The sequence below is a fragment of the Solenopsis invicta genome, chromosome 8, assembly GCF_016802725.1.
Source record: "Solenopsis invicta isolate M01_SB chromosome 8, UNIL_Sinv_3.0, whole genome shotgun sequence".
NCBI classification, from domain to species: Eukaryota; Metazoa; Arthropoda; class Insecta; order Hymenoptera; family Formicidae; genus Solenopsis; species Solenopsis invicta.
In genome coordinates, this window is record NC_052671.1 from 427,770 (window position 1) to 442,134 (window position 14,365).

The following is a 14,365-nucleotide window of genomic DNA, read 5'->3' on the forward strand; positions in this document are numbered from 1 at the left end:
CGTATATAATACACAACTAAATATGTTGAAAATTAATTTTACTTTTGCAGATTTAGAGTGAAAAAGGATTAGTACGAGTTTTCTACGGGCAAGATGCTTGCTCAGTTTGAAAGTGTCAACGGTCCCATGACCCGAGAGTCCGTGGTCGGAAATGGAGGACCGAATTCCATCGATAGTGACATTGTTATTACGGGTATATCAGGTAAGTCAGTCGATCATGGCACGACTGGCCGCTACGAGAGCGTGACATATCGACCAAAGTTGTTGTCTTAAAAGATTGTTTCTCCTAGGTCGTCTGCCCGAATCATCTACCATCGAAGAGTTTAAGGAGAATCTCATGAGAGAAATGGATATGGTTAGTGATGACGAGCGCCGTTGGCCAACGGGCCTTTACGGGCTACCAGCCAGGTCTGCCAAAATCAAGGACCTCAGCAGCTTTGATGCCACTTTTTTTGGAGTACATCCTAAGCAGGCACATGTAATGGATCCGCAGCTTCGTTTATTGTTAGAAACTACATATGAAGCGATAATTGACGCTGGCATCAATCCCACGACCGTGAGAGGATCGCGTACCGGTGTATTTATCGGTATCTCTGGCTCGGAATCTGAAGAATTTTGGCTGAAAGATCCAGATGCCATAAACGGTTTGTATATTATGAAAAATGATACCAAATGTCTTCTCAGTCAGTTGTTTGAATTATGATTCCGGAAGATTCTATTTTTATATCTTTGGACGTAGTAGTCTCTTTTTTTATAAATAAGTCTGTAGAACTTGTTGCTAACGGCGTCGAACGTCATTGAGACCTTATTCAGAAATACCGCTGAACATTATTGAGAAATACCGCTCTTCCAAAATCCGAATTTATCAACGGCATTAAATGGTCCCTGATTCAACTTTTTTATTTTTAAGGGGGAACCTACTTTAAAAAGCCGTTTCTTCTCGATTTTTAAAAAAATATGGCAAAATTTATTGAATGTAAAGAAGGTATACGGTAATGTTCACTATTTAAACTATTTAAAAAACTTTTTGATGTAAAAAATTTCAAAATGGCAGGACAGTAACTGCTTGAAGTTGGCTTCTTAAATTTGCGCCGGTAAATGCCGAGATCACAAAATTAATGTGAAACAAAAATTTCAAGAAATAATAAATGTTAATAATTATTGTTTAAAGCAAAATATTAATGAACTGATAGATTTTGGGACCAGATAGTTGAAAAATAAGAACGTAAAATTTGAAAATGATCGGTCAAGTAGTTTTTGAGTTACTTTTTCCGGCGCGCAAAATTTAGCATTTTAAGAAAAAAATGTTTAAGTTGTATACCTACGTGCCCTAGCCGCTGAAGCCGACTCAAGTTTTTTTTACATTAACATAAAAGGAAGTCTCTTATATCTTTCTAATGTTTTTTTTTCATATTTTTGAGATAATTTTCTAACAATTTCAGCGAAAAACAAAAAACGTGATAAAAATCGATTTCAAAGTAGTTATAGGTTCTCCCCTTAAGGAGGTTCTATCGGTATTCCGAAATCAAATGAGGACTACGAAAAAATGTAAAAAATAACTGCTTTTAACACTCATAAATCTTATTCGTAAAATCATAATTTTATTTAAGATGACTGTTAAATTGAGTAATTTAAAGTATAAACAATTTAATATTATTTATTAAGTAAAAAATTCAAGGCTTGGTTGAACAGAGTAGTAACCACTAAAGCCCTCGCACGTGGTCTCGCGACAGCAGAACGTGTGTTGACAAACACATACTAACCTGCAAATGTAGCATGTTTACACTGAGAGGATTCCGCGTGAGATAGTCGAACCGAACGGACGTGATATTGTAGCTCTCTGTGATACCTGAGTGAGACGGTGCGGCGTGAGTTGCGCGGGGGTGACGTGAGGTGTTGAGTTGAGTTAAGTTACTTTAAAATAGCAGATAATTAATAAAGGGCCCAAGATACATCATGGCAAATGTTCCCTCGGCCGGACGGGGGAACAGATTTAATCCCTATTCTAAGGAAGAGGTTAGAAGAGAAGTGAGTAGAGGAAATAAGAGAAGAAGCATGTCATTGAGAAGCCAAGATTCAAACGAGGCGGGACAAGAAGACGAAGATTTTGCGGCAGAGGAGAGCGACGTAGAAATAATGGATGTACAAAAATGCGCTAAAATATTAAGCATAGAATCGGTTGAGACCTCGAATTTGAAAAGTAGCGTGATTCAAAGTGAACCAGTAGTGACAAAGGAAAAATGTAGCGAGACAATGGACAAGACGGTTAAAGGGGGGAAAGGTCACGCCGGTATAAGTCAGGAAGTAAACATGTTTACAGATTGCGAGGGAATAGAGAAAAGAGAGCAGGTAAAGGACAGGTCGATAAATATGAAATGTGATAAGATAACTAAACAGGGTACGTCTCAGGAACATAAGTCAAAAGGAATTGACAATGACGGTAATAGAAATACGGCAAGAGAAATACGTAGTAGTAGAGGGGGAATTAAAGGCAATGAAAGATATAGAAAAAAGTACCTATGATAATCTAGTGAAAGAAATCAATAGACGATTTGATAGATTTGCCCAGGGAGAATGTAAAATTAAATGCAAGATATCACAGAGTCATTGCACTTCTAGCAAAGGAAAAAATAGCATTAAGATATCGTTATGGTGCAATCAGAATTTGATTCGTCCGATTAGTATTGATATGATTAAATATAACTTCGCAGTATTAACTTTCAAAAATGCGTTAGATGCGAATGCTTGTCTGGACAAACTTGATAAACAATCTAATGGTTGGTTACAAGGTTTTGTTGATTTTACAGATACCTTTAGCAGGGGTGTAATTACCGATTGGCCGTACGAAATTCCAGAGTTATGGGAGAATATAGTAGATAAAAAGGATATCTTCAGAATAGAAAAAATGAAGAAAAGAGTCTGGGATCAGGAGACAAAAAAGTTCCAGACGCAATTTATAAACAATTTTATAATCACTCTAAAAGGCAAAAGCAAGGATAGAATTAAGATCTTTGATAACTTAAATATTGGCTTGAGAATCAGACCGTATGTGGCTCCTGTGATTCAATGCTTTAATTGTTTAGATCAAAGATAGACACAATATTGAATATGTTTAATTCTTATCATCCGAGTCTTAATATCACGGTTAAGGTGGGAGGGGAAAAAATACATTTTTTAGACATAGGTCGGTATTGATAGTCGATTCTTATATTTAAGATCATCTTAAGCATCATCTTAAGATGCCATCAACCAATCAGAGAGCATCTTAAGACGTTACTTAAGACAATCTTGAAATAAGAATCGACTATGAATACCGGTCATAAAACCTTAATTGAGAAACATATTTTTATGATTTATGATCTATGATTGGTATTAAAAACCGACTTTTTCCTCTCGATATCTTAACTTTTTAGTGTTGTCATTTGTTTTGCAAAAAAAGATGTGTAATTTTGAGTCTAATTGATAGAGTTTTTAAACTCTCGCATCCGTTCTTTCAATAAAAAAATTTTGACAAAATTATTAATATTTTATTGATCAACAGATATCCCTTAAACATTATTTTTAATAATATAAGAAAGAGATTATAAGTTTCTCAAAATTATAAGAATTTATTTAAATAAATAATGACAACAAAAAGTGAAATACAAATAAGAAAGCACCGCCTTTTTCCACTATTACGGTAGCAATATTTCTAAAAGATTTAAGAAACTTTTCAATTATGATTCCTACGTTCGCATGTCCTACACGAGCTCAAATAAATTAGGTAAATTTATTAGAGCTCAAAAAGATCAACTTCCGACAAACTCTCAATCAAATGTCGTTTATAAAATAATATGTGGGATAGACAAGCAGACGGGCAGATTTTTAAATACTAGAATCATGGAACAAGAATTATATCAACAAAAACATTCAGCAACGATTCAGCATTCTGTTATTACAGACCATAGAATTAGCTTGTCATATAAATTTGACTCGAATGGAATTGAAATTTTAGACACAGAAAAAGTATTAAACAAAACACTGATATCAGAAATGATTAATATCCAAAAAAACAACCTTTAAATTTGCAGACAGACACGGATTTTTTAAATCCGTGATCTAGTGAACATTTTACTAATGCTTGACGTTTTCATTTTTTCTATTTTTATTTCTATTTCTATTTGGATTTTATATTTATTTATTATATATTCACTATCAACTTTATTGTATCGTTCAGTTTCCTCTAACCTTTCGTTCTATCCCCACATCGCCGTTATTTTGTTTATCCGCTTTTATCTGTTAAACAATGGTCTTTATCGTGTAAGTTAATTTAGCACCGCAAAATTCTTTTCCGTGTATTCTTTATTCTTAGAAAAATATTGTACATAATTGTTGTAATATGACTATTCACAATAATTTTTTATGCAACAACGCGGACCGTAACGTATCAAAAAACTCACATTGTCTATTGCATTCGGACATTTTTGTACCTGCATTGCACAAGCTTGATTATCAATCATTGCAAGTGGAATGGAGTAATTTTACACTGAAGATGATTCAAAACTGAGGATCGAAACGTCTCTACTGTATTAATAATTGCTAGTTAATTACATTAATTCATACATGAACATCTTGTATTGGTTCTTACGGCATTAATTCATATTTTGATTTACTTCTTCAGAGACTTTCCTAATTTAAGTATAAATATCTCTTATTGCGCGGAAAAAAATGACACGTACGATTTTCTCAGAATAAATGGAGAAATTTGCATTTGCTTGCAGGATACGGATTGCTCGGATGTGCCAAATCGATGATTGCCAACAGAGTCTCTTACTCATTTGATTTTACTGGACCTAGTTATGCAATGGATAGCGCTTGTTCCTCATCTATGTACGCTTTACATCATGCAGCAAGCGCGATGCGCGCCGGCGAGTGCGACGCTGCGATTGTCGGTGGACTGAATCTCGTGTTAAGACCAAATTTATCACTTCAATTTCATAGATTGAATATGCTGTCTCAGGATGGCAAATGTAAAGCATTCGACGTTTCGGGTGACGGTTACGTGAGGGCTGAAGCGGTCGTAGCGATATATTTGCAGAAAGCGAAAGATGCGCGTCGAGTGTACGCGACGGTCATTGGAACAAAAACAAATACCGACGGCTACAAATCTCAGGGTATTACGTATTCCAATGGTGAAATGCAGAATCAATTGATGCGTGACATGTATACTGAGACAGGAATTAATCCCGCGGACGTGAGTTACGTGGAGGCTCATGGTACTGGTACGAAAATAGGTGATCCAGAGGAGATAAATTCTATCGACAAACTATTCTGCAAAGACCGGAAGACTCCTTTGCTAATTGGCTCAGTCAAATCTAACATGGGTCATTCGGAACCGGCCAGTGGATTATGCTCAATTGCCAAGGTATTGATCGCAATGGAAACAGGCGTGATACCAGCAAATTTGAACTATGATAAACCGAATCCAAACATTCCTGCTTTAAAGGAGGGACGCATTCGAGTAGTCGACAAGGCCACACCGTGGAACGGTGGTCTCGTAGGCATCAACTCGTTTGGCTTCGGCGGCGCAAACGCGCACGTCATTCTCCGCAGCAATCCAAAACCAAAACTATCACCGCTATTGAACATGACCGAATTGTTGCCGAAATTAGTTGTTGTATCGGGTCGAACGAAAGAAGCGGTACACACTTTATTGGACAAAACAAAAGACCATCGTAATGACGATGAGTTTCTCTCGTTGCTGCACACAATACATAATAACGATATTTCCGGCCATGAAATTCGCGGTTACGAAATAGTTAACATTGATGGTACGCGTGAAGTGAGCGAGATAGCGAGCTTTAAAGACAGACGTCCCATTTGGTTTGTATTTTCCGGTATGGGCACGCAATGGCCGGGGATGGGTCATCAATTGTTCGGCATTGAAACTTTTCAACGTAGTTTGCGACGATGCGCGGACGCGTTGGCACCCCACGGCATCGACCTCATTAATATCATCATGAACGCCACTGAGGAGACGTTCGAGGATATACTCAAATCTTTTGTGACTATCGCGGCTATGCAGGTAGCTCTCGTGGATATTTTAACGTCGATAGGTATATCGCCGGACGGTATAGTCGGACACTCCGTTGGAGAATTGGGTTGTGCTTATGCTGACGGTGCGTTTACACCAGAGCAAACTGTCTTAGCGGCTTACTCTAGAGGCAAGGCAATTGTGGATTCCAAGTTGGAACCGGGCGTTATGGCGGCAGTTGGTTTGAGTTGGGAGGAGGCTAGAAAAATATGTCCACCCGATATCGTTCCAGCTTGTCACAACGCCGCAGACTCGATCACTATTTCCGGTCCGCCTGAGTCTATGCGAAAGTTTGCAGAAACGCTCAAGAGCCAAAATATCTTTGTCAAGATGGTGAAAAGTTCCGGCTACGCCTTCCACAGCAAATATATCGCATCGGCCGGGCCTAAGCTACGCGCTTCGCTCGACAAAATCATCCCGAATCCAAAGAAGAGATCAACCAGATGGATTTCCAGTTCCATACCCGAATCTGCATGGGGCAGTCCGCTCGCGCAGTCTAGCTCGTCTGCGTATCATGTAAATAACTTGCTCTCTCCTGTGCTCTTCCAAGAAGCAATCGCGCATATTCCAGAGAACGCGATAACAATCGAAATTGCGCCGCATTGTTTGCTACAGGCAATTTTGCGTAGATCGTTACCACCAACGGTGACGAATATCAGCCTTCATAAACGGGATTATTCGGACAACCTAGCTTTTTTGCTGTCTAATGTGGGTAAGCTGTATAATGCTGGTGCACAACCTAATATTCTCAAATTATATCCGCCGATAAGTTTTCCGGTTGGTCGAGGGACACCAATGATCGCGCCTCTAGTCAAGTGGGACCATTCCATCGCGTGGGAAGTGGCTACTTTCAATCAGATATCGAGCCACTCAGGAGAATGTATTGTTCAGATAGATCTGTCGAAAGAAACGGATGCGTATCTAGCTGGACATCAGATAGACGGACGAGTCCTTTTCCCAGCTACTGGATATATTCTGTTAGTATGGAAAACTTTGGCGAAACTGCGTGGCACCGAATTTGAACGATTGCCGGTGGTATTTGAAAACGTACGCTTTCAGCGAGCCACTATTATGCCAAAAGAAGGAACTGTGAAATTCTCGATAACCATCTTTGAAGGAACGGGCGACTTTGAAATCTGTGAGGCCGGTACAATAGTCGTCAGCGGAAACGTCCATGCGTCCGAAGCTATCGAGAAAGATCAATTAAAGCTGCAGCCACCACCAATACCGTCTACCGACGCCGACGGCGATATTTTGCCATTGAATGCTAAAGACATTTATAAGGAACTGAGGTTGCGGGGATACGAGTATCGCGATATCTTTCAAGGAATCAAATCATGCGATAACTACGGCGTTGCTGGTGAATTGCTTTGGTTCAATCAATGGATTCCGTACATAGATACTATGCTTCAGTTCAGCATAATGTCCACTAGTAATAGATTAATGTATTTACCGACGCGTCTCCAATACGCTGCGATCGACCCCATTCTTCATAAACGACTAGTGGAAGAATTACCAGAAAATGGTGGATTACCGGTGTATCACTATAAGGACATTGATATTGTTAAATCGGGTGGTATTGAGCTCAGAGGATTAAAATCTTCTTTGGCACCTCGGCGACAGCAGACTCAAGCCGAACCTAAATGTGAACGGTACACTTTCGTGCCCTATGAAAATTTGCATAGTCTAGTAGAAGATCCAAAGAGAGGAAAAATACACGCACTCACTGTCCTTTTGCAAGTTATGTGTGAGAACACGATGGCATTGAAACTGAAGACCGTGGAGGTTGCCGGCGAACGAGCTGCGGAAGCTCTTTTGGCCCCCATTATATTTGAAATTTTCAATGGTGAACTAGGCTCGCCTATCGTAAGTGTACCGCAAGATTGTAATAAAGAGTTTATGTCAGTCAAAATGAAATAATTTAGAAAGTTCCTAATACTTTTTCGTGTATACAATATCAAAGATTAACGGAAACTCTAGAAATTCATAATTAGAAATAAAAAAATCTATAATTGCGCTGATTATGATGACGCGCTCATTTGAAGAAAGCATTTCGGCTTACTAAACTATTTACTTATTTCTTGTATTTGTATGCACAGCTTTAAATTGCATGTAAGCTTACAAATGAAGTAAGGCATGTCACAAATTGACAGACATAATTTGTTTCTATTTGTAATTACTTCTTATTAAGAAGTCCCTTTTCAGTATTTAAAATTACTATAAAACCACTTGATTTGTTCCAGATTGATTTACAAGTGATCGCAGTTTCTGCCGACAATTACATAGAGAGTTTAAGTCAAATGAACGTGAATGCCGACGTTGTAACGCGAGATGTAAAATCTGCACCTCCCGCTCAGGATGTGCACCTCGTCATAGCAGCGGATGTTTTGTCAAATCAGTCTCATATTATTCTCCAAAACTTGGTGGCTGCTTTAAAACCTGGTTGTTTCATTCTTCTGGAGGAAACCGCTAAGCAACTGGATTTGAAGATCACGTTAGAGGAAACTGATCTGACGTTGGCCGGGAAACAAACCGATCCAGCAGGAAAAACATACTTGCTGCTGAAAAAACGGGAAGAAAGGAGAGAACCGATCGTCATACAAATTACAGAGAAAAATCTCTCATGGCTGGAGAATTTAAAAACAACATTGAAAAAATCTGATAGCGAGGGTCAAGAAGTACTCCTTGTATCCCAGGGCGAAGAAACCCTTGGTAAGATAGAAAAAAGTTCATTTTTTTATTTGCTCTGCAATCCTAATTATCGGAACAAAATCAAAGTAAACGGGTCAAAATCTTGTCTTTTTATTCATAGGCTTAGTCGGACTCATGACTTGCATACGGCGCGAAACAGGTGGTGCAAATGCGCGCTATGTCTTCATCCAAGACAAGGACGCTCCCAAGTTTGGCTTATCCTCACAGTTTTACGCAGAACAAATAGACAAAGGATTGATGGCCAATGTGTTAAAAGGAGGACAATGGGGCAGTTATCGACACTTGCCATTGGATCAACAGAACAATGTATCTTCCCTACAGGTGGAGCACGCTTACGTAAACACATTGATGAGGGGAGACCTCAGCAGCTTAAGATGGATCGAAGGCCCATTAAGTTACTACCGATCTGACAATTTCCCCAATATGAAACTTTGCCACGTGTACTATGCTCCGCTTAACTTTAGGTAAGTTTTCACATAGTATTCAGTAAAAATGTAGATAATGAGTGTCTTCAACTAGACCAAATGGATATAAATTATACGAATGACAGGGATATCATGTTGGCGAGTGGCAAACTCCCACCAGACGCTTTGCCACGGAATATGGCTACAGAAGAGTGCATATTGGGACTTGAATTTTCGGGGAGAGACGCTGACGGTCGTCGCGTGATGGGCATAGTTGAAGCTAAAGGATTAGCGACTACTGTGGTAGCAGATCATGATTTTCTTTGGGAGGTACCCGACAAGTGGACCTTGGAACAAGCAGCAACCATACCTGTCGCTTACGCAACTAGTTACTACGCTTTGTTTATACGGGGTCGATTGAAAGCAGGCGAAAGTGTGTTAATCCACGCTGGTACAGGCGGCGTTGGTCAAGCAGCGATCGCCATTGCTCTACATGCTGGTTGTAACGTCTTCACTACCGTGGGTACGCCAGACAAGAGAAAATATCTCAAGAAAGTCTTCCCGCAGTTAAACGATAGGCACATCGGCAATTCTCGAGATACGAGTTTCGAACAGTTGATACGCGTCGAGACACAAGGACGTGGAGTCAACGTCGTACTGAATTCACTGGCAGAAGAAAAATTGCAAGCCGGCATTCGGTGTCTCGCGCACGGTGGGCGTTTCCTTGAAATTGGCAAGTATGATTTGTCGAATGACAGCCGTGTAGGAATGTCAATGTTTCTGAAGAACACGTCTTTCCATGGTATATTGTTGGATGCGCTATTCGGGGAAGACAGCGAGGAAAGAAAAGAGATGATCAAACTCGTTTCGGAAGGAATCGAAAATGGTGCGGTACGTCCGCTCCAATCAACCGTTTTTTCAGAACAACAGCTCGAGCAGGGATTCAGATTCATGGCAACGGGCAAGCATATCGGCAAAGTGTTACTGAAAATCCGTGATGAGGAACCGAAGAAACACGTGTCGCCAACGGCGAAGACAGTAGCGGCGATTCCGCGTACTTACATAAATCCGGAAAAATCATACGTCTTGGTCGGTGGTCTTGGTGGATTCGGTCTGGAATTGGCCGACTGGATGATCAGCCGCGGCGCCAAATTCGTCGTTCTCGTATCGCGCTCTGGCATACGCACCGGTTATCAAGCGTTGCGTGTGCGTCGCTGGCGCGAGAACGGCGTACAAGTCGTTATTTTCACAGAGAATGTTACGACATTATCCGGCGCCCAACGCTTGATCCAAGAAAGCAACCGGTTGGCTCCTGTAGGCGGTATATTCAATTTGGCAGCCGTCCTGCGTGACGCTCTCATCGAAAATCTGGAAGAAGCCGATTTTAAATCGGTTATATCACCGAAAGTCAACGTTACAAGAAATTTAGACGCGGTATCGAGAAAACTGTGCCTATCGCTTGATTATTTTGTGGTGTTTTCGTCTGTATCGTGCGGTCGCGGTAATATGGGTCAAACCAACTACGGTTTCGCGAACTCGGCCATGGAGAGAATAATGGAAGAAAGGCAGGTTAACGGTTTACCTGGTCTCGCCATTCAATGGGGTGCCATCGGAGACGTTGGCTTAATCATAGGTAATAGAATAATATAGAATATATGAAACCTTTCAAAAAAATGCGAATCTTCTCTTCCTCAGTTAAATTCTTGAATGAATCGTCTCTAAACTTATCCAATTCGCCTTTTTTTTGTTCTAAATTCAATTTTTATACTACCCTTTCTATAAAACAATAATGGTACGTAATGTATATTTCGGACGGGATCCGCTCGTATGTTTCATAATATTAAATAATCAAAGATATAAACAATTTCACTCACGACATTGTTATTTTTTTCAGAAATGATGGAAGGTAACGACGCCGAAGTGGGCGGTACCGTACCACAAAACATATCGAGTTGTCTCGCAACGATGGACGTATTTCTTCAACAACCGCATCCGGTGCTAGCTTCTTCGGTATTAGCTGAAAAATATAAATCTGACAATGATGGCAACAAGACCAATCTCGTCTCAACCATTGCCAATGTCTTAGACATCAAAGATGTTGATTCGATTAATCCCAATAATACCTTGGCCGACTTGGGTATGGATTCCTTAATGGGCACGGAGATAAAACAGACTCTTGAAAGAAATTACGATATCGTATTGTCGGCGCAAGAGATTCGTGCATTAACCTTTGGTAAACTGCAAGAATTATCTTCGACGGGTAGCAGAAAAGTAAATGGGCAAATTATCGCCGCAGAGACCATATCTGCGAACTCAAACGAGTCGGCCATGCTACTGATACAGTGGCCGAGTAACGAAGTGCTGCCTAAAGATGTACTCGTTCGCTTGAAAACAAAGAGCTCCAATGGACCCACGTTATTCATCCTTCATGGTATCGAAGGTATCGTTAAATCGCTAGAATATGTCGCCAGCGAACTTGACAGGCCGTGTTGGGGTCTGCAGAGCATTGAGCAAGCGCCTCTGGATACCTTATCGGATTTGGCTGAGTTCTATATAAATGCCATTAGAAAAATTCAGAAGAAAGGACCTTATCACTTAGCAGCATATTCGTATGGAACTACAGTTGCCATCGAAATGACTTTACAACTGGAATCCGTTGGAGAAAACGTGACTCTGACTTTAATTGATGGTTCACCGGAATATGTGATACAACAATGTACTGCGATTAGCAAAGTAAACGAGATGCAAAGTGCTACTTCCGACGGCTGCATGAAAGCACTGGCATATTTTATCTTACAATTTAACAAAAAACTCACTTTCATCAAAGTAAGTATTACATCCCAGACAGCATACATATTTAATGTCTTGGCTTTGAACATGCTATCTAGGAATCCTATCCGGTTTGTTGCATTTTGAAGCAAGAGATAAAGAAAAACTTATATATATATATATATTTTTTTTTTTATTCAACGTAAAAATTTCAAATATGTTATCAAATATTCGATTTAATTCGAATCAACTTCACGCTTAAGCTGGTACTTGAGACGGTCTCAAATATAAGGATCGACTATAAATACCGACCTATATAAATATTCCTTTTTTACAATCTACAACTTTTTATTACAGGCATATAATGGTCTGAAGTCAAGTAAATCGGATGTGGAGATGTTTAACAAGATGGTAGAATTGGTAGGCGACATGCCGTTTTCACATGACGATCTAAAGATTGCTGGATATCTTTTATTCAAAAAATTATTTGCCGTTGTAACCTATAATACGGAGAAAAAAGTCAAAGGACCGGTCACACTGATTAAGGCTACAGAAACCTTTGTGAATCTAGAAAAGGATTATGCTTTATCGAATGTAAGAGATTTATTCTTTCCCCCCTCTTTATTCCCCCCTCTCTCCCCTTTCTTTCTCTCCCCCTCTCTCTCTTTCTTCCACCTCTCTCTCTTTCTTCCACCTTCTCTTCTTATTAAATTTTTTCAATAAGTTACATCCAAAAATAGACAATGTTATAAATTGAAAAATTTTTAAATATTAGTACGTTATCGCACATGCGTAAAACATTTACGACTAAAAATCAAATAGACTTAGACAAAAAGTTCAAAATTTATATATGTTGAGTAAACTTTATTTCAAGCTAATAAATTCTAGTTTAATTTTACAATATTTGTATGGAATTTAATAGTTTGTATTTTTATAAAAAGTTGCTTACTTTTTTTCAGATTTGCATGCAACCCGTAAGAATAGAAGAGGTACAGGGCAATCACAGGACGATGCTCTTGGGAGAAAGTGCAAAGAAGATTGCAAATTTTTTGCGAGTGTAACTTGCAAAACAGTTGTTTCAAGTTTTATTATACTTGAAAATGATTATGTGGTACACATGCAAACACACGCATGAATTCGGTTGGACGCACTCGTGTACACTGATGTACATTAAAGTCGTCGCACACAAATCGATGTAAGGATGTGTGTTTAATATAAATATATAAATGGGTTAAGCAACACAAAATTCTCAATATAACTTTATTTTACTATTTGGTAATATATATATTTTATCATTCGAGATATTTGCATTTTATTTTTACAGTTAGATTAGATCAGTGTACAACCGCTTTAATGTGCACCTGTGCGCATTAGTGCAGTCCAGTTGAATTCGCTATAATATTTTTCAATAATATATAGAAAAATTATAAAAAAATTATATAAGCAAAGACATAAATGCCTTTTATCTAAAGGTAACAGCGTTCCAACCGTTCTATAGCGTAGAGACAAGAACACAGACTTCTATGTAACGCACAAAAGAACTTACTAATCTGAAGTTTTTACTTTTATCCTGCGTAAGGAAATAAAGGATTTTGATTGGTAAATTCTCTTTTACATTATGCAAAAGCCTATGCTTTAGAATTCTTTACTTCTTCCCCAGAATAAAAATCAAGGATTCCAATTAGTTAATTCTCTTGCACTTTATGCAAAATTCCATGTTTCTACCTTAATGTATCTTGATATGGAAAATCAAAACGCAGTTAACTTTAAATATAGGAAGGTATAAATGACGCAATGTACATATATATCTTATTTCAAAGTTGCAATATTGCAAATATAACACTGTATTGCTACAGTGTAATTAAATTCTATGCTCTATAAATTGAATGAAATAATGATTTGCACATGAAAATTTTTTTCATCAATAGCCGGTATTCATAGTCAATTCTTATTTGAAGATTCTCTTAAGTAATATCTTAAGATGCTAATACGGCCATAGTATTACAAAGTTATAAAATTGTATAGAAATTCTCAAAAATTCTAAAAAAAATTATATAAAAAATTCAGTGAAAAATTTTCATCAGGGCAATATCAGTATGTATCTCATTTTATGTTACACTGTTACAAATTAAAACTTTATAAGCAATTAAATCATATAAAATAAAAAAAACATGAAAAGGAAAACAAAAAGCTTCTTAAGAATGGTATAACTGTGTTATCATTTATATTTAAATAAAATACAAAAATGTTCGTAATTTTAAATTTAAGAACTTATTTTAGAATATATAGGAATATTTGTGTGTTATGATACCCAAAGTAGGTAATTACATGTCAATTATTTAATTTGTATATATGGAGAGATATAGCGTTGCTATTTATTTATATTAATAATTATTATTATATCCTG

At 38.2% G+C, this 14,365-nt stretch overlaps 2 protein-coding genes across 2 annotated transcripts; both read left to right on the forward strand.

The window, feature by feature from the left end:
• The first annotated feature begins 93 nt into the window (after nt 1-93).
• Nucleotides 94-13,695, forward strand: LOC113005866 (fatty acid synthase). The gene is made up of 9 exons (XM_039452338.1): nt 94-202; nt 291-644; nt 4,761-7,939; nt 8,317-8,785; nt 8,886-9,249; nt 9,336-10,822; nt 11,084-12,015; nt 12,316-12,552; nt 12,918-13,695. Exons 1-9 carry the CDS (start codon nt 94-96, stop codon nt 13,017-13,019), a joined length of 7,233 nt encoding a protein of 2,410 aa, XP_039308272.1. The 3' UTR covers nt 13,020-13,695.
• On the forward strand, nt 651-2,989 carry LOC120358354. Its single transcript, XM_039452340.1, has 2 exons — nt 651-2,349; nt 2,808-2,989. The coding sequence occupies exons 1-2, from the start codon at nt 1,957-1,959 to the stop codon at nt 2,826-2,828; spliced, it is 414 nt and encodes a 137-aa protein (XP_039308274.1). The 5' UTR covers nt 651-1,956; the 3' UTR covers nt 2,829-2,989.
• Nucleotides 13,696-14,365: the final 670 nt, after the last annotated feature.